The 21518-nt window shown below is 46.8% G+C and overlaps 1 protein-coding gene across 1 annotated transcript in view; it reads left to right on the plus strand.

Moving 5' to 3' along the window:
* Window positions 1–21518, plus strand: part of LOC121582250 (protein kinase C-binding protein NELL1-like) — a 604927-nt gene that overhangs the window by 298104 nt on the left and 285305 nt on the right. Inside the window, exons 6-7 of the mRNA XM_041897923.1 lie at window positions 17690–17762; window positions 18861–18943. Coding sequence (XP_041753857.1) covers window positions 17690–17762; window positions 18861–18943 — 156 coding nt within the window. The remainder of the gene's footprint in view (window positions 1–17689; window positions 17763–18860; window positions 18944–21518) is intronic.

Genomic DNA, 21518 nt, shown 5'->3' on the forward strand with positions numbered 1-21518 from the left:
AGTTCAACTTGGATTGCCCATGACAATGTCCCAATTTCAATGTCTGACCTGAGCCGCTACCACTTCTACCCCCATTATGTTTTGTCCATTTTCCAACCAGTATACCAGCATCATGAGAGATGCATACCGTGTAGCTCAGTTGGTAGAGCATGGCGCTTGCAACGCCAGGGTTGTTGGTTCGTTTCCCACAGGGGACCAGTATGAAAATAAATAAAAATGTATAAACTCACTAACTGTAAGTCGCTCTGGATAAGAGTGTCTGCTAAATGACTATAATATATAATATAATGTATAATATAATACACTGCTCAAAAAAATTAAGGGAACACTAAAATAACACATCCTAGATCTGAATGAATGAAATAATCTTATTAAATACTTTTTTCTTTACATAGTTGAATGTGCTGACAACAAAATCACACAAAAATTATCAATGGAAATCAAATTTATCAACCCATGGAGGTCTGGATTTGGAGTCACACTCAAAATTAAAGTGGAAAACCACACTACAGGCTGATCCAACTTTGATGTAATGTCCTTAAAACAAGTCAAAATGAGGCTCAGTAGTGTGTGTGGCCTCAACGTGCCTGTATGACCTCCCTACAATGTCTGGGCATGCTCCTGATGAGGTGGTGGATGGTCTCCTGAGGGATCTCTTCCCAGACCTGGACTAAAGCATCCGCCAACTCCTGGACAGTCTGTGGTGCAACGTGGCATTGGTGGATGGAACAAGACATGATGTCCCAGATGTGCTCAATTGGATTCAGGTCTGGGGAACGGGCGGGCCAGTCCATAGCATCAATGCCTTCCTCTTGCAGGAACTGCTGACACACTCCAGCCACATGAGGTCTAGCATTGTCTTGTATTAGGAGGAACCCAGGGCCAACCGCACCAGCATATGGTCTCACAAGGGGTCTGAGGATCTCATCTCGGTACCTAATGGCAGTCAGGCTACCTCTGGCGAGCACATGGAGGGCTGTGCGGCCCCCCAAAGAAATGCCACCCCATACCATGACTGACCCACCGCCAAACCGGTCATGCTGGAGGATGTTGCAGGCAGCAGAACGTTCTCCATGGCGTCTCCAGACTCTGTCACGTCTGTCACATGTGCTCAGTGTGAACCTGCTTTCATCTGTGAAGAGCACAGGGCGCCAGTGGCGAATTTGCCAATATTGGTGTTCTCTGGCAAATGGCAAACGTCCTGCACGGTGTTGGGCTGTAAGCACAACCCCCACCTGTGGACGTCGGGCCCTCATACCACCCTCATGGAGTCTGTTTCTGACCGTTTGAGCAGACACATGCACATTTGTGGCCTGCTTGAGGTCATTTTGCAGGGCTCTGGCAGTGGTCCTCCTGCTCCTCCTTGCACAAAGGCGGAGTTAGCAGTCCTGCTGCTGGGTTGTTGCCCTCCTACGGCCTCCTCCACATCTCCTGATGTACTGGCCTGTCTCCTGGTAGCGCCTCCATGCTCTGGACACTACGCTGACAGACACAGCAAACCTTCTTGCCACAGCTCGCATTGATGTGCCATCCTGGATGAGCTGCACTACCTGAGCCACTTGTGTGGGTTGTAGACTCCGTCTCATGCTACCACTAGAGTGAAAGCACCGCCAGCATTCAAAAGTGACCAAAACATCAGCCAGGAAGCATAGGAACTGAGAAGTGGTCTGTGGTCACCACCTGCAAAACCTGTCCTTTATTGGAGGTGTCTTACTAATTGCCTATAATTTCCACCTGTTGTCTATTCCATTTGCACAACAGCATGTGAAATGTATTGTCAATCAGTGTTGCTTCCTAAGTGGACAGTTTGATTTCACAGAAGTGTGATTGACTTGGAGTTACTGTCACACCCTGGCTCTGGGACTCTATATGTTGAGCCAGGGTGTGTTCATTCGATGTGTTCTGTTTCTTTGTTTGGGTGTTCTAGGTTGTCGGTTTCTATGTTTGCCTGTGTGACTCCCAATCAGAGGCAACGAGTGTCAGCTGTCGGCTGGTTGTCTCTGATTGGGAGCCATATTTAATCTGTATGTTTTCCTTTGGGTGTTGTGGGTTTTTGTTCCGTGTCGGTATTGTTTACCGTGGACTTCACGAGTCGTGTTTTGTTTTGGTATACTTTAACTAATTAAAGTCATGTTTGTTTCACACGCTGCGCCTTGGTCTACTTCTCTCCCTGACGATCGTGACAGAAAAACCCACCAAACCAGGACCAAGCAGCGTGTCCAGGAACACACGCAGGAGGTAACGCTGGTGGATGTCCTCCTCGGCTGGGGGCAGATTACGAAGGAGGAGGCCGTCCGGTACCGGAAGGCGATGAAGGGGGAGATCCAGGCAGGAGTGGAGAAGCGGCGTCAACCGGGCCGTGGTCGGACAGGCGAGAGGCACCCCCAATAATTTTTTTGGGGGGGGCACACGGCATGGGCGACTGGGCAGCAGGAGGCTGCCACAGGGCGAATTGGGAGATTAGGAGAGGAGGCCACCGGGTTTTGGGGGCCAGAAGGCAGGTTGGCGGAGCCTGGATGGAGAGCAGAGCCAACTCCCCGTACTCAGGCATGGCAGCATGAGACTGGGCAGGTTCCGCGGTATGCGGAGCTGCGCACTGTGCCACGAGTGGTCCGGCATAGTCCGGTACGTCCTGTGCGAGCACCCCGCACGTGTTGTGCGAAGGTGGGCATGCAGCCAGGACGGAGTGTGCCGGCTCAGCGCTCGTGGCCTCTATTGCCTCTCCTCGGTCCCGGATATCCTGCGCCAGTGTCACGTGCTGTTATGCCAGTACGGGTACACAGCCCTGTACGTCCTGTGCTGATGCCTCACACAGAGTGTGTGAAGGTAGGCATTCAGCCAGGACGGGTTGTGGCAGCTCTTCACTCCAGGTCTCCTATCCGTCTCCATAGCCCAGTCCGGCCTGTCCCTGCTCCACGCACCAAGCCTACGGTGTGCGTCGCCAGCCCAGCCTGGCCTGTCCCTGCTCCACGCACCAAACCTACGGTGTGCGTCGCCAGCCCTGCCCGGCCTGTTCCTGCTCCACGCACCAAGCCTACGGTGTGCGTCGCCAGCCCTGCCCGGCCTGTCCCTGCTCCACGCACCAAGCCTACGGTGTGCGTCGCCAGCCCTGTCCGGCCTGTCCCTGCTCCACGCACCAAGTCTACGGTGCGCGTCGCCAGCCCGGTCCGGCCTGTTCCTGCCACTCGCACCAAGTCTACGGTGCGCGTCGCCAGCCCGGCCCGGCTCGTTCCTGCCACTCGCACCAAGCCAGGGGTGCGAGTCGTCAGTCCGGCACAACCCGTGCCTGGGTCATCGGTGCCAGATCAGGTACCGCTTTATTGCTCCCCAACGGAGCTGAAGCTAGCCGCTCCTGCTACGTCCAGGTCAGCTCCAGCCAGCGGAGCCAGACTGGACCAGGGGCGCTATGGGGGGTTCATTGGAGGGTGGTGGTCAAGGCCGGAGGCAGAACCGCCGCCGAGGAGGTATGCCCGCCCAGCCCTCCCCTGTTTTGCTTTAGTTGAGGCGCGGTCGCAGTCCGCGCCTTTAGGGGGGGGGTACTGTCACACCCTGGCTCTGGGACTCTATATGTTGAGCCAGGGTGTGTTCATTCGATGTGTTCTGTTTCTTTGTTTGGGTGTTCTAGGTTGTCGGTTTCTATGTTTGCCTGTGTGACTCCCAATCAGAGGCAATGAGTGTCAGCTGTCGGCTGGTTGTCTCTGATTGGGAGCCATATTTAATCTGTATGTTTTCCTTTGGGTGTTGTGGGTTTTTGTTCCGTGTCGGTATTGTTTACCGTGGACTTCACGAGTCGTGTTTTGTTTTGGTATACTTTAACTAATTAAAGTAATGTTTGTTTCACACGCTGCGCCTTGGTCTACTTCTCTCCCTGACGATCGTGACAGTTACATTGTGTTGTTTAACTGTTCCCTTTATTTTTTTGAGCAGTGATATATATATATATATATATATATATATATATAATATAATATATAATATATGTTGTATTTGAACAGATCTCTCTTCATGCCCACTCCACATTGACTCCTGTCACACTCCTGAGAGAAAAGGCATGAGAGAAAAGGCAGTTGATAGCTTCGATTGGATGCTAGTTCTGATTCAGGTCTCTTGGTAGAAGTGGTTCTGGACAGGACCCCATTCAACGCCTTTGTTGCTCCTCTTCAGCTGGTTAGAGTTTATTTAATTTTTTTATTGAGGTTCACACCGTTCTTGACCGAATTATCCCTACTATGCATCAAGAAACCATCTGTAGTAACCTCGAGAGAGAGGACATATCATAACAGTTTAGTTGAGTTCATTTCCAATCCAAGAAATCCATATAAGCATTGACTATATGACAAATTATTATGTTTTACCAATTATTCTTAACACCATTTTCTAATTCTTATCACCCTGTCAACCTCACCTGCAGAGTCACAGGATCAGCAAGTTAGATATCAATTTATGTTAGGGGAACTAGACAAAGACACAGAAATCAATGGTGGGGAAGTCAGGTGCGTCTTGAATGTCTGGAAGATCTTGAAATTCTTGGAGGTCTTGTATAATCTTGGATGTCTTGGATGTTCTTGGAGGTCTGTCCCTCCGCTGAGGGAATCAGCCAGAGCACGTAGCTCTTCAGTAGCATTCCCATTGCCATCCTCCCCCATCTCCTGATTCTGGCCAGCTCCAGCATCCTCAGCTCCCTCATCTCTAGGTCGTCGGTTTCCTCGTGGTACTCTGGTGCAGTGGTTTTGATGATACCAGGTCGAGCTCCACTCTATCCGTACAGCTGTCGGTGCTGCCTGGGTGATGATGTATGGTCTCTTTGGCTCGGGACCTTCTTCCGTCACTAGGGTCTCCGGATCAGGCAGAGTCCCTCTCAATCCATCGACATCGGTCTGCGGAGAGTGTCCTTCTGGCAGCGTACCAATAGGGAAGCTTGGAGTCACTACTGCAAAGACACACAGACACAGAAAGACACAAAAGAAAACAATGCTACCCAATGGCGGGCCATCTTCCTCTTCTGGGGTTTGAACTCTCCTACATTGGGACACATTGATCCAGGTATCTGTCTTTGACACTTTTACCATCATCGAGGTAGTCAGCAACACCTGGTATGGGTCCCTCCACCTAGGGTCTTTCCAGCTCTTTCTTCTGTAGTCTTTGACTGCCACATAGTCTCCAGGGCACAGATAATGCTCAGATTCTCCTGCTAGGTTGGGCAGAGAAGCCTTCACCCGTGGGAAGAAAGTCTTAAGAACATTGTTAGGTGAGACTGTACCATGTCTTCTCATCAGTCAGGAGAAGCCCTGAGATTAGGAAGTGCACATACTTGCAGCTTGTTGTAGACCACTAGTTTCAGAGACAGGCCCCCTTTGTACTTTGTCTCTGGCCACAAATATATTTGCACATAACACATTCCATCTAACCCATAACACATTCATTACTACTGCTCATATTCTTAATACAATTTGCATATTTACCAAATGCCCCAAGGGACCAGTAATTCCCCTCTTTGGACACATGACTCAAATCGTGATTCATTGCCTGTTAAACCAAAATAATAAATGAAACTAGAATGACAACCTTTGATAATATCTTAACTTAATTGTATCCCAAAAGGTAATTGAGGGAAATAGTAAGATTGACAAATGTCCCTCATTCAGGGCTCTCTCTCTGTCCTTGTCATGGTCCGAATCACAAATATGGCTATGAACTATAAACACCTTCATAATTATCAGTGTTTACATATTACATTTAAATCTCACTCAATGTTTCTAAGGTCTCTAGTGAGGGTGATCAGGCCTCACCAGAAAGTCAGAACAGAGGTCAGAGGTCATTCAAATCTTTCAAATAAGTGTTTATTTCTATAGTAGACTAATCATTAACAACAGTCAAAACATTTCATACATTTTGTATCCCAAGTGTACAGTAAGTCCTTAGTACTGTTCTTTTCAAAAGAAATCACGTGTTTACTTAAAACTCACTCAGAAAATAAAAACCTCTGAAAATTCCATGTGTGTGCCACTTTAAGATATATCATTTCTAACCCGTGAAACCCCCATAAAATAAAAATAAAAACCCTACACAACTAACATTTCATAATAGGTGGATTGTGTGTGGTTATTCGAAAACCACATGGTAAAAAGCAACAAAAATGGCCAGGCCTTATTAAATTGAGTAGCTCCCTTTTATGACCTAATCTGGATACCTTTATACTTAATTTCATTAATCACTCTCCCAAGACAATAGTCACGGGAAACATTTCAAAGAAAGAGAAAATCACTACCCCCATTCTTGTGACACTCTGGCTCCAGGGACTCTGTTTATTGAGCCAGGGTTGTTCATTTTCATTGTTTGGGTGTATTTCTATGTTGGGTATTCTAGTTGTTCATTTCTATGTTTGGTGATTGTTCTTGTTTAGTCATATGACTCCCAATCGGAGGTAACGAGTGTCAGCTGTCGGCTCGTTATCTCTGATTGGGAGCCATATTTAAACTGTGTGGTTTCTCCTTGGTTTTGTGGGTTTTTGTTCCTTTTGGTCAGTGTACCGTGGACTTCATTGAGTCGTCTTTTGTTTGTAGTCCGATAACGTTTATTTAATAAAGTCATGTTTCTTGGACACGCTGCGCCTTGGTCATACTTGGACGACATAGACCCTCGTGACAGAAAAACCCACCATAAAAGGACCAAGCGGCGTGTCAAGCGGCAACAGGATCCACCTACACAGGATTTATATCCACCCATAAAGGATTCATGGACATGGGAGGAGATTCTGGATGGTAAGGGGCCTTGGGCACAACCGGGGAGAATATCGCCGTCCTCGTGAAGAGCTGGAGGCAGCTAAAGCCGAGAGGCGGCGATATGAGGAGGCAGCACGGAGGCAAGACTGGAAGCCTGTGGGTACTACCCAAGAATTTCTTGGGGGGGGGCTAAGAGGGAGTGTGGCGAAGTCAGGTAGGAGACCTGCGCCTACTCCCTGGACTGACCGTGGAGAGCGAGAGTACGGGCAGACACCGTGTTACGCAGTTGAGCGCATGGTGTCTCCTGTACGCAGGCATAGCCCGGTTCGGTACAGTCCAGCTCCACGTATCGGCCGGGCTAGATTGAGTGTTGAGCCGGATGTCATGAAGCCGGTCCCACGCAGCTGGTCACCAGTGCGTCTCCTCGGGCCGGCGTACATGGCACCAGCCTTGCGCATGGTGTTCCCGGTTCGCCCACATAGGCCGGTGCGGGTTATTACACCTCCCGTACTGGTCGGGCGACGGGGAGCATCAACCCAGGGAAGGTTGGGCAGGCTCAGTGCTCAAGGGAGCCAGTACGCCTGCACGGTCCGGTATTTCCGGTACCACCTCCTCGCTCCAGCCCAGTACCACCAGTACCTACACCACGCACCAGGTTTCCAGTGCGTCTTCAGAGCCCTGTGTCTCCTCCACGCACTGGCTCTATGGTGCGTGTCTCCAGCCCTTTACCACCAGTGCATACACCACGCACCAAGCCTCCTGTGTGTCCCCAGAGTCCTGTGCGTCCTGTTGTTGCTCTCCGCACTAGCCCTGAGATGCGTGTCCTCAGCCCGGTACCTCCAGTTCCGGCACCACGCATCAGGCCTACGGTGCGTCCCCAGGGTCCAGCATGCCCTGTTGCTTCTCTCCGCACTAGCCCTGAGATGCGTGTCCTCAGCCCGGTACCTCCAGTTCCGGCACCACGCATCAGGCCTACGGTGCGTCCCCAGGGTCCAGCATGCCCTGTTGCTTCTCCCCGCACTAGCCCTGAGATGCGTGTCCTCAGCCCGGTACCTCCTGTTCCGGCACCACGCACCAGGCCTACGATGCGCCTCAGACGGCCAGAGTCTGCCGTCTGCCCAACGGGGCCTGAACTGTCCGTCTGCCCAACGCCGTCTGAACTGCCCGTCTGCCCAACGCCGTCTGAACTGTCCGTCTGCCAAGCGCCGCAGGAACTGCCCGTCTGTACTGAGCCTGCAAAGCCGCCCGTCTGCCATGAGCCTTCAGAGCCGTCCGCCAGACCCGGGAGCCGCTAGAGCTCTCCGCCAGACAGGAGCAGCCAGAGCCTTCCGCCAGACAGGATCAGCCAGAGCCTTCCGCCAGACAGGATCAGCCAGAGCCTTCCGCCAGACAGGATCAGCCAGAGCCTTCCGCCAGACAGGATCAGCCAGAGCCTTCCGCCAGACAGGATCAGCCAGAGCCTTCCGCCAGACAGGATCAGCCAGAGCCTTCCGCCAGACAGGATCAGCCAGAGCCTTCTGCCAGACAGGATCAGCCAGAGCCTTCCGCCAGCCAGGATCCGCCAGAGCCGTCCAGCCAGGATCCGCCAGAGCCATCCAGCCAGGATCCGCCAGAGCCAGCCAGCCAGGATCCGCCATTCAGTCCGGTGCTGCCCCTCAGGCCGGTGCTGCCCCTTAGTCAGGTACTGTCCCTTAGTCCGGTGCTGCCCCTTAGTCCGGTGCTGCCCCTTAGTCCGGTGCCGCCCCTTAATCCAGTGGGGTTTAGTTGGGGGGTGGTCATGTGGAGGGGGCTACGGAAGCAGATAGTGACTAAGGTGGGGTGGGGACCACGACCTGGGCCAGAGCCGCCACCATGGACAGACGCCCACCCAGACCCTCCCCTAGACTTTATGCTGGTGCGCCCGGAGTTCGCACCTTTAGGGGGGGGGTACTGTGACACTCTGGCTCCAGGGACTCTGTTTATTGAGCCAGGGTTGTTCATTTTCATTGTTTGGGTGTATTTCTATGTTGGGTATTCTAGTTGTTCATTTCTATGTTTGGTGATTGTTCTTGTTTAGTCATATGACTCCCAATCGGAGGTAACGAGTGTCAGCTGTCGGCTCGTTATCTCTGATTGGGAGCCATATTTAAACTGTGTGGTTTCTCCTTGGTTTTGTGGGTTTTTGTTCCTTTTGGTCAGTGTACCGTGAGTCGTCTTTTGTTTGTAGTCCGATAACGTTTATTTAATAAAGTCATGTTTCTTGGACACGCTGCGCCTTGGTCATACTTGGACGACATAGACCCTCGTGACAATTCTCCTGGAAGAAAAAGTGCACATTTCGTTAGTTTCCATTTTGCTAACTCTTAACCAGTCCAAAGAATTCAAATTCGAAATTTGTATTTTCCATTGAATTTAGTGGTCTACATTTCTGTTTCATTTAACTCAGAAAACCCTCAAGAACATTACTCGTGATTCCTCCACCGTTTTGTCAATTCCATAATCTAGTGTAGAATCAAACGAAATACAGTCTCAAGCGATTAAAACCCCTAGGTTTTTCCAGGGTCGCATTGCTCCTACTCGATCACGTTTAATATGCTTTGTAACTTCCAAAATCGAAACCCCCAAATATGTGTATCTCTTGTTTCGCTGGTTGTACTTTCCCACATGCCTTGTGGCCCCTCTCTACCAAAATAGTTTACAAAGGGATGATGGTCTGGCCTATCAGTGTTCTCGTCATTCTACGCCCATAACAATTCAGTATAACACATAACTCTCAAATTCGCACCCTTCAGCGAATGTTTAATGCAGCGTGATACAACGTTTGACTATTTGTAACCATCATTCATTCTGTCGCCCATACATACTGCCAATTTTAATGTCACCTTTTAGAATCCACTGTCTTTGACTCTCGCAAGGATTCTCCAACCACACTAAATGCAATAATTTTTCCTGTCGCAAATATAGTCAATTTCTCAGCGTAAGGAATCAGTGATATTTGATCCCAAGCATCTATTAAAAGGTTGATTGAGACGTGGTCTCCTACATCTCCCTTAACATACATACTGTAGGGAACTTCCATCAATCCTGGAAGAAAGAATCCTACTCAAGACACATTAGGGAATAAACACCTTTTAAAATAAACAAACCCATAACTCCTTTCCGGTAATCTAATCACTGCAACCTGTTGCATTGATTTAGTTAAAAATATAAACCTGTTGATTAACAAATCTAGAACCTTCAAAAAGTTGGTGCTGCCCCATCAGCGTAATAGTCAAAACTACCTGCCATCTACTGTTCAACGTAACAGAAACAGATTATCGTTTTAGAATTCATTAACTGTTTGCATAAATTACTGGTGTTACGCAAACTATAGAATTGAGTAATAATAATTAGAAATGGTCAAATAACTTTTCCGATTCAACTATTTAGACCTCTGCTTCAAATATCCCACTGCGTTACATCTCTACAGTGAGGGAAAAAAGTATTTGATCCCCTGCTGATTTTGTACGTGTCACGCCCTGGCTCTGGGGACTCTGAAATGTTGAGCCAGGGTGTGGATTTTCTATGTTTAGTTTCTCGGGGTAGCTTCTATGTTGTGTTTTCTATGTTTTGGGGTTTGTTCTAGATCATATAGATCTATGTTGGTCAGGGTGGTTCCCAATCAGAGGCAGCTGTTGCTCGTTGTCTCTGATTGGGAGCCATACTTAGGTAGGCTGTTTTCAGCTATTCTTTGTGGGATCTTGTTCTGATTTGGTTTGTGTTATACCGTAGACGTCACGTTATCGTTGTTGTTTTGATCGTGTGATCATTCTAAATAAATAATATGTTCACCTTCAACGCTGCGCCTTGGTCCGCTTCATCATGTGTCAACGATCGTGACAGAAGATCCCACCTTGACTGGATCAAGCAGCGTGACGAGGAGAGAGGATGGACGTGGGAGGAGATGAGTGCGAGTCTGGCAAGAGGGATGGAGGCCTTGGCCACGGGTAGGAGTGAAGCCCATAAATTTTTTAGGGGGGGGCTAACGCCGTGGACGACGGGGCAGCAGGAGGACGCCAGGTTACGGGAGTCACTGGTCACCAGGGGGAAGGAGGTTGTAGAGGCACGGCGAGAGGTACTGGCGTGTGTTGCCAGTCCGGTCCGGCCTGTTCCTGATCCCCACGTAGGGCCAGTGGTGTGTGTTCCCAGTACGGTCCGGCCTGTTCCTGCCACTCGCACCAAGTCAGTGGTGCGCTTCGTCAGCCCGGCCCGTTCCTGCTCCCCGCACCAAGTCAGGGGTGCGCTTCGACAGCCCGGCTCGGCCCGCTCCTGCTCCCCACACCAAGCCAGTGGTTTGTGTTGTTTTGATCGTGTGATCATTCTAAATAAATAATATGTTCACCTTCAACGCTGCGCCTTGGTCCGCTTCATCATGTGTCAACGATCGTGACAGTACGTTTGCCCACTGACAAAGAAATGATTAGTCTATAATTTTAATGGTAGGTTTATTTGAACAGTGAGAGACAGAATAACAACAAAAAAATCCAGAAAATGCATGTCAAAAATGTTATAAATTGATTTGCATTTTAATGAGGGAAATAAGTATTTGACCCCTCTGGAAAACATGACTTGGTACTTGGTGGCAAAACCCTTGTTGGCAATCACAGAGGTCAGACGTTTCTTGTAGTTCCACTCCTCTTTGCAGATCTTCTCCAAGTCATTAAGGTTTCAAGGCTCAAGTTTGGCAACTCGAACCTTCAGCTCCCTCCACAGATTTTCTATGGGATTAAGGTCTGGAGACTGGCAAGGCCAGACCAGGACCTTAATGTGCTTCTTCTTGAGCCACTCCTTTGTTGCCTTGGCCGTGTGTTTTGGGTCATTGTCATGCTGGAATACCCATCCACAACCCATTTTCAATGCCCTGGCTGAGGGAAGGTGGTTCTCACCCAAGATTTGACGGTACATGACCCCGTCCATCGTCCCTTTGATGCGGTGAAGTTGTCCTGTCCCCTTCGCAGAAAAACACCCCCAAAGAATAATGTTTCCACCTCCATGTTTGACGGTGGGGATGGTGTTCTTAGGGTCATAGGCAGCATTCCTCCTCCTCCAAACACGGCGAGTTGAGTTGATGCCAAAGAGCTCGATTTTGGTCTCATCTGACCACAACACTTTCACCCAGTTCTCCTCTGAATCATTCAGATGTTCATTGGCAAACTTCAGACGGGCCTGTATATGTGCTTTCTTGAACAGGGGGTCCTTGCGGGCGCTGCAGGATTTCAGTCCTTCACGGCGTAGTGTGTTACCAATTGTTTTCTTGGTGACTATGGTCCCAGCTGCCTTGAGATCATTGACAAGATCCTCTCGTGTAGTTCTGGGCTGATTCTTCACTGTTCTCATGATCATTGCAACTCCACGAGGTGAGATCTTGCATGGAGCCCCAGTCCGAGGTAGATCGACCGTTATTTTGTGTTTCTTCCATTTGCGAATAATCACACCAACTGTTGTCACCTTCTCACCAAGCTGCTTGGCGATGGTCTTGTAGCCCATTCCAGCCTTGTGTAGGTCTACAATCTTGTCCCTGACATCCTTGGAGAGCTCTTTGGTCTTGGCCATGGTGGAGAGTTTGGAATCTGATTGATTGATTGCTTCTGTGGACAGGTGTTTTTTATACAGGTAACAAGTTCCCTTTAAGAGTGTGCTCCTAATCTCAGCTCGTTCCGAGTGGCGCAGTGGTCTAAGGAACTGCATCGCAGTGCTAGCTGTGCCACTAGAGATCCTGGTTCGAATCCAGGCTCTGTCGTAGCCGGCCGTGACCGGGAGACCCATGGGGCGGCGCACAATTGGCCCAGGGGAGGGAATGGCCGGCAGGGATGTAGCTCAGTTGGTAGAGCATGGCGTTTGCAATGCCAGGGTTGTGGGTTTGATTCCCACGGGGGGCCAGTATGATAAAAATAATGTATGCACTCACTAACTGTAAGTCGCTCTGGATAAGAGCGTCTGCTAAATGACAAAAAAATAAAATAAATAAAGACACTTGGGAGCCAGAAATCGTTCTGATTGAGAGGGGGTCAAATACTTATTTCCCTCATTAAAATGCAAATACATTTATACATTTTTTTACATGCGTTCTTCTGGATTTTTTGGTTGTTATTCTGTCTCTCACTGTTCAAATAAACCTACCACTAAAATTATAGACTGATCATTTCTTTGTCAGTGGGCAAACGTACAAAATCAGCAGGGGATCAAATACTTTTTTCCCTCACTGTATATAGCCCAGCGAGCACGACTCTCCTTCACCCGCGGACTACATTTTTTTAGTCATTTATCAGACACTCTTATCCAGAGCGACTTACAGTTAGTGAGTGCATATATATATATATATTTTTTTCATATTAAATTATGGCATATATTAAAGTCTATCCACAAACCACCAATAACTAATAACATATTTGCATTCACATTACTCCGTCCAACGTTACTTTACCAGGTGAACAATAAAACATATTTTTATAATCAAAGCAAACAAAACATCTATTCACAGGGAGGCCACTTTTATTACTCTCTCTCTCTTTCTCGCTCTCTCTTCCATACATCTCCCCTTTCCCCTCTCTCCCTCCCTCCCTCCCTCGCTTCAGGCTGTATTACCTGCTGATCAATAGAGGCAATGCATGGTCAGGACTCCCATAAACTCCCAAGAGACAGACAGCCACATCACTGGCCAAACACTTTCACTTCCATTCCGTACTCTTCACTGATATTGGCTGATTATTCACTGTGGTGTGCGTGTTTTTGTGTGTGTGTGCCTGCAACAAAACCAGAGTTGAGCATAGCCAGTAGTGTGCGTGTGTGCGTGTGCGTGTTTGTGATCTACTCTGTTGCTCATCTCTCCTCTCTGGGGTCTTTCTCTAAAGTGACACAGGTGTTGCTCTCATCCAGGCTTAATGGATGCAGTGTAAATGAATATCACAAATATAGTGACACACAAAGAGATACACAGAACTCGGCTTGAGATATAGAATTAAAATGAGTTTTTTTGGGTTTGACAAAATGCCTTGCAAACTCAATATGAAAATAGACTGTCCTCTTCTCTGTCACTATGAACAGACTTTAATTGTTCCAATATGCTGGGTATTTTCCCCTTGTTTTCAATGGCATGCTGCTTTGGGTAAGTCTAACCATCCAGACTGGTCTCATAGACTAGCATAGTAAATGTAAATCCGGGACACTCAAATTAGTATGATATGTTACGTTTGTTATGGATACATAAGATAGAAGGTTACTTAAGTCAAAAACAAAAGGAGGGTGGTTGGTCGGGGTGGATGGGTGAGCGCATAACGCAAACATCTAACAACCCAAAGGTTTTGAGTTTGAATCTCATCATGGACAACTTCAGCATTTAAGCTAATTAGCAACTTTGCAACTACTTAGTTACTACTTTTTAGATACTTTGCAACTACTTAGCATGTTAGCTAACCCTTCCCCTAACCCTTTAACCTAACTCCTAATTTTAACCCTAACGTTAACCCCTAACCCATAGAGCTAGCTAACGTTAGCCACAACAAATTGGAATTCGTAACATATCATACATTTAGCAAATTCGTAACATATTGTATGAATTACAACTTGTAACATATTGTACTAATAGCAATTTGTAACATATCATACGAATTGTAATTCGGAAAATATCATACTAAATGGATGATGGACATCCACGAATTAATACATACCATACGAAACGTAACATACATGTATCATACTATACTGAACAAAAATATAAACGCAACATGTAAAGTGTTGGTCCCATATTTCATGAGCTGAAATAAAAGAGGCCAGAAATTTCCAGACGCACAAAAAGCTTATTTCTCTCAAATTGTGTGCAGAAATGTGCTTACATCCCTGATAGTGAGCATTTCTCTTCTACCAACTCAATCCATCCACCTGACAGGTTTGGCATTTTAAGAAGCTGAGTAAACAGCATGATCATTACAAAGGTGCACCTTGTGCTGGGGACAACAAAAGGCCACTCTAAAATGTGCAGTTTTGTCACACAACACAATGCCACAGAAGTTTTGAGGGAGCATACACTTGGCATGCTGACTGCAGGAATGTCCACCAGAGCTTTTGCCAGAGAATTGAATGTTAATTTCTCTACCATAAGCCGCCTACAACATCATTTTAGAGAATTTGGCAGTATTTCCAACCGGCTTCACAACCGCAGACCACATGTAACCACGCCAGCCCAGGACCTCCACATTCGGCTTCTTCACCTGCAGGATTGTCTGAGACCAGCCACCCGGACAGCTGATGAAACTGAGGAGTATTTATGTCTGTAGTAAAGTCCTTTTGTGGGGAAAAACTCATTCTGTTTGGATGGGCCTGGCTCCCCAGTGGGTGGGCCTATGCCCTCCCAGGCCAACCCATGGCTGCGCCCCTGCCCAGTCATGTGAAATCCAAAGATTAGGGCCTAATTTATTTATTTCAATTGACTGATTTCCTGTAACACAGTAAAATCATTGAAATTGTTGCATGTTCCGTTTATATTTTTGTTCAGTATAAATGGAGTGTCTCGGATGTAGATAAAGAATAGTACGAACTGCTCTGAAACCACGTTGGACCATCACAGTGACTGACACACACACACGAACTGCAGCGCCTCCGCACACACGCACAAATGCACACACTAGTGCTGAGCGATTAACCAACATTTCGTTTATTTTTTGGTTTTTAAACAAATAATTCACCGACATCGGTTAAATTATTGGAATTTAATTTAATTATTTTTTGTTCTGGACCTCAATGTGCAGTTTCTGTAGAGATAAATTAGACCAAGCGTGAACTGTGCTATGTAATAGGGAGTTGTAGTTTCCAACAGGCCAATATTCTACCTAGTTTAGGCAGAAAATGTGGTAATTAACTACAATGACCATAAGCCATTGCACAACCGCTTAAACTTGTCCGGTCTGTGCGGAGCAGACATGGAGACTGACCGCCTGTGTACACTAGAGAACAGAGAAGAGAGAGCGCATGATCGAGAGGGCGAGCTACCCAGTGACACGAGCCTACCGGACGAGCTAAATAACTTCTATGTTCGCTTTGAGGCAAGCAACAGTGAAGAATGTATGAGAGCATCAGCTCACAGTAAGACCTTTAAACAGGTCAACATTCACAAGGCCGCAGGGCCAGACGGATTGCCAGGACCTGTACTCCGACCATGCGCTGAACAAATGGCAAGTGTCTTCACTGACATTTCCAACCTGTCCCTGGCTGAGTCTGTAATACCAACATGTTTCAAGCAGACCACCATAGTCCCTGTGCCCAAGAACACAAAGGTAACATTCCTAAATGACTACCGACCCGTAGCACTCACATCTGTAACCATGAAGTGCTTTGAAAGGCTGGTCATGTCTCAAATCAACACCATTATCCCAGAAACCCTAGACCCACTCCAATTTGCATACCGCCCCAACAGATCCACAGATGATGCAATCTCTATTGCACTCCACACTGCCCTTTCCCACCTGGACAAAAGGAACACCTATGTGAGAATGCTATTCATTGACTACAGCTCAGCGTTCAACACCATAGTGCCCTCAAAGCTCATCACTAAGCAAATGACCTTGGGACTAAACACCACCCTCTGCAACTGGATCCTGGACTTCCTGACGGGCCGCCCCCAGGTGGTAAAGGTAGGTAACAATACATCTGCCAAGCTGATCCTCAACACGGGGGCCCCTCAGGGGTGCGTGCTCAGTCCCCTCCTGTACTCTCTGTTCGCCCATGACTGAATGGCAAAGCACAGCTCCAACACCATCATTAAGCTTGCCAATGACACAACAGTGGTAGGCCTGATCACCGACAACGATGAGACAGCCTATAGGGAGGAGGTCAGAGACCAGGCCATGTGGTGCCAGGATAACAACCTCTCCCTCAACGTGATAAAGACAAAGGAGATGATTGTGGACTACAGGAAAAGGAGGACCGAGCACGCCCCCATTCTCCTTGTGTCCACATCACCAACAAATTATCATGGTCCAAACACATCAAGACAGTCGTGAAGAGGGCACGACAAAGCCTATTCCCCCTCAAGAGACTAAAAAGATTTGGCATGGGTCCTCAGATCCTCAAAAGATTCTACAGCTACACCATCGAGAGCATCCTGACTTGTTGCATCACCGCCTGGTATGGCAACTGCTCGGCCTCCACCCCGCAAGGCACTACAGAGGGTAGTGCGTACGGCCCAGTACATCATTGGGGCCAAGCTTCCTGCCTTCCAAAACCTCTATACCAGGCAGTGTTTATTTTTTACTTCAGTACATTTAAGTAAATGCTTTCTTAACACTTATTTTTCTTAAAACTGCATTGTTGGTTAAGGGTTTTAAGTAATCATTTCACTGTAAGGTCTACACCTGTTGTACTCGTCAAATGTGACAAATACAATTAGATTTGATTTGATTTGATAGAAAGCAGTTGCTTTGAGAGCCTGAAAATACATGATCTAAATGATTGATTGTTGTTGTTCAGCAGTCATAAAAGTATGCCTTATTTACTTTGAAGAACTACTAAAATAGTGATTTTGTCAGACAGCATAGGCAGCAGCTCTATGATGACTTGGAATTAAATAATCGTGTCATCAAATAAAACAAATATTTTATTAAAGTAATGTGAATAAATTATGGTTAATAAGTGATAAGCAGTAATGGGCAGTCACTATCATCATGGCACTTTTATTAATTGTTTAATTCTGTGTTACAGCATTTAAACGATTACACGCACACACAAACACACACAAACACTTCCAATCCCCCCCATGAGAGTGATTGACACTCTACTGATGGCTGTCATGCACTGAGCCACTGTCACCACCAGTTAGACCCATGCAGTTGCTTATTGGTCATTATCAGCCCTTCAATGTTGATATTTTTCTCTCTTCTCTCTCTCTCTCTCTCTCTCTCTTTCTCTCTCGCTCTCTCTCTCTTTCTCTCCTTTTTTCTTTCTCATCTTCCCCACAGGGTACCATTCAGGATGTCAAATTCATTTTTGCTCAAAACGGCTACATCACACAATGTCCCAACCTCAATCGCAGTAAGTAAAGTAACTGTTATTACCCTTAGCTCTGGGCCCTTATTTATAAAAGTAAGAGTGCAACTCTAGCATCAGTTTAGCCTTTTAGATAGTAATGAATACAATTGCATGGGCAGGGGAGACCTGATCTTAGATCAGCACTCCTACTCAGATGTACTTTATGATTACAGGCTCGGTATGATTAGCTTCTTGTTGAGGACACAGGACAGGTTATTCCTCTACTTAATTTTGTCTGAAAAGTGAAGAGATACTGAGATACAGTGGAGATGGCATCCTGTAATGTCTCATTATCTATACTCCCGTCTCTGTTACTCTTACTAATCCCTTATCACTGAACAAGTCAGCGGAACTCCATCTCTGTTCTCTCTCTCCCTCTTTCTCTCACTCATTCCCTCTTTCAGTCTTATCTCTCTTTCTTTCTCTCTTTCTCTCACACCTACACACTCACCGCACGCACACACTCACGCACATGCACACACACCCGCACACACGCACACATACACCTTTTTCCCTTTGTCTTATCTCTGTCATTTAAATTCAATATTCAAACCTCCCTCCCTCTTTCTTCCTCCCTCCCTCTCTCTTTCTCTCCCTCCCTCCTGTTTATTGTCAAACAAATGAAGATACAGGGCTTGTGTTGTGCCCTTATGGCGATGCTACTGTCTCTGTCGCTGATCAATAAGGCATGTAATCATAGTCTGTCGCTCCACTCATCGATACTTGTGTGAACCAGCGCTCGCGCCGCACCCGAGAAGCTTAATATTAATATAGAAGTATACGTTTCTTTCTTCAAACATGCATACAACATTGTGTAAAATAATCATTAAGTTAAAAAATAAATAATTACCCACAATCCTCTAAAAACAGAGCCTTCCAATGAGTTCAGTCACTCAATTTTCTCTAGCTTTGGTTATAAAATATACTTATATTTTGAGCAACAATGTTTTGGTAAAATGTGTATAAATGTACCTCCTCTTTTTCTCTTCTCTTTTTCTCTTCTATTGCATCCTCTACCTCCTTCCTTTTTCTCTTGCCCTTTACTCTTTTATCCCATCTCCCACTCCTGTCTTTCTTTGTCCCTCATTTTCTCCTGTTGAGCCTGTCCGACATGCAGTGATTTCCTGAGCCTGGTGCAAGGCATCATGGACCTTCAGGAGCTGCTGGCCAAGATGACCCTGAAGGTGAGAGTGACCACCCATTAAAATAATTGCATTTTGACCTCTAACCTCAAACAAATGACCTTATATGTGATGTGGTGTGATGCTTTATGTCCCAACATTGTACCTGAGAGATCTTAGTCAGAGGTCATACAACACACACACACACAGGGTAGGTATGATTGGAGGTCACAGTGGTGTCATTAAATGGCAGCCATCTTGGCCCTGCGGGACACTAACAGGTGCAGAGCATTATGTTCCTCTCAGCACGACCCCCAACCATGTGTGTGTGTGTGTGTGTGTGTGTGTGTATATATGTGTCTGTGTGTGTGTGTGCGTGTACATGTGTGTGTGTGCTCATGTGTCCGTGTATGTGTGTGTGTGTGTGTGTGAAGCAAGGACAACCCACCAGCCAGCCCTGGGATTGGAGTCATCCCACTGTAAATAACCGCCTCCTCCTTCATTTTAATAGACCAAAATCCCAATTGGCACCCTATTCCCTATTTTGACTAGGGACAATAGGGTTCTAGTCAAAAGTAGTGCACTATACAGTGAGGGAAAAAAGTATTTGATCCCCTGCTGATTTTGTACGTTTGCCCACTGACAAAGAAATGATCAGTCTATAATTTTAATGGTAGGTTTATTTGAACAGTGAGAGACAGATTAACAACAAAAAAATCCAGAAAAACGCATGTAAAAAATGTTATAAATTGATTTGCATTTTAATGAGGAATATAAGTATTTGACCCCCTCTCAATCAGAAAGATTTCTGTCTCCCAGGTGTCTTTTATACAGGTAACGAGCTGAGATTAGGAGCACACTCTTAAAGGGAGTGCTCCTAATCTCAGCTTGTTATCTGTATAAAAGACACCTGTCCACAGAAGCAATCAATCAATCAGATTCCAAACTCTCCACAATGGCCAAGACCAAAGAGCTCTCCAAGGATGTCAGGGACAAGATTGTAGACCTACACAAGGCTGGAATGGGCTACAAGCCCATCGCCAAGCAGCTTGGTGAGAAGGTGACAACAGTTGGTGCGATTATTCGCAAATGGAAGAAACACAAAATAACTGTCATTCTCCCTCGGCCTGGGGCTCCATGCAAGATTTCACCTTGTGGAGTTGCAATGATCATGAGAACGGTAAAGAATCAGCCCAGAACTACACGAGAAGATCTTGTCAATGATCTCAAGGCAGCTGGGACCATAGTCACCAAGAAAACAATTGGTAACACACTACGCCGTGAAGGACTGAAATCCTGCAGCACCCGCAAGGTCCCCCTGCTCAAGAAAGCACATATACAGGCCCGTCTGAAGTTTGCCAATGAACATCTGAATGATTCAGAGGAGAACTCGGTGAAAGTGTTGTGGTCAGATGAGACCAAAATTGAGCTCTTTGGCATCAACTCAACTCGCCGTGTTTGGAGGAGGAGGAATGCTGCCTATGACCCCAAGAACACCCTCCCCACCGTCAAACATGGAGGTGGAAATATTATGCTTTGGGGGTGTTTTTCTGCGAAGGGGACAGGACAACTTCAACGCAACAAAGAGACGATGGACGGGGCCATGTACCGTCAAATCTTGGGTGAGAACCTCCTTCCCTCAGCCAGGGCATTGAAAATGGCTTGTGGATAGGTATTCCAGCACGACAATGACCCAAAACACATGGCCAAGGTAACAAAGGAGTGGCTCAAGAAGAAGCACATTAAGGTCCTGGAGTGGCCTAGCCAGTCTCCAGACCTTAATCCCATAGAAAATCTGTTGAGGGAGCTGAAGGTTTGAGTTGCCAAACATCAGCCTTGAAACCTTAATGACTTGGAGAAGATCTGCAAAGAGGAGTGGGACAAAATCCCTCCTGAGATGTGTGCAAACCTGGTGGCCAACTACAAGAAACGTCTGACCTCTGTGATTGCCAGCAAGGGTTTTGCCACCAAGTACTAAGTCATGTTTTAAAGAGGGGTCAAATACTTATTTCCCTCATTAAAATGCAAATCAATTTATAACATTTTTTTAATGATTTTTTTTTGTTATTCTGTCTCTCACTGTTTAAAGAAACCTAACATTAAAATTATAGACTGATCATGTCTTTGTCAGTGGGCAAACGTACAAAATCAGCAGGGGATCAAATACTTTTTTCCCTCACTGTATAGGGAATAGGGGGGCATTTGGGGCACAGGCTGTCTGACCTCCCTGCTTATACAGCAACGCAGCGGGTAGAAGTGGCACTTTCCTCCCCACGTGGCTGTGAACGAGGGAGGGAGGGATGGATAGAGGGGTGGAAGGGAAGAATGTGATGGAGGTTGTGGATGAATAATTGCTAACCTCTTTGTCCCCGGCTGGCTGTATAATATGCAGTGTCAGGGAGTGTGCGCTGAGACTAGCTGTTCCATGCATGAATTAGCAGTGGCAGTGTGTGTGTGTCTGTGTGTGAGAGAGAGAGATAGAAGAGGTTGCAGATGAGCTTAGTCAGAGCCTATATGCATGTTTTGTTCTGTTGATGACATGAAATGGATGACACACACTTTTCGACAATCTTGTAGCATGTCATATCATGCCTTGAGTATACTGTAGTGTATTTTCGTACGTCTTCATCATATTTTC

Source organism: Coregonus clupeaformis, chromosome 15 (assembly GCF_020615455.1).
Source record: "Coregonus clupeaformis isolate EN_2021a chromosome 15, ASM2061545v1, whole genome shotgun sequence".
Taxonomy (NCBI): domain Eukaryota; kingdom Metazoa; phylum Chordata; class Actinopteri; order Salmoniformes; family Salmonidae; genus Coregonus; species Coregonus clupeaformis.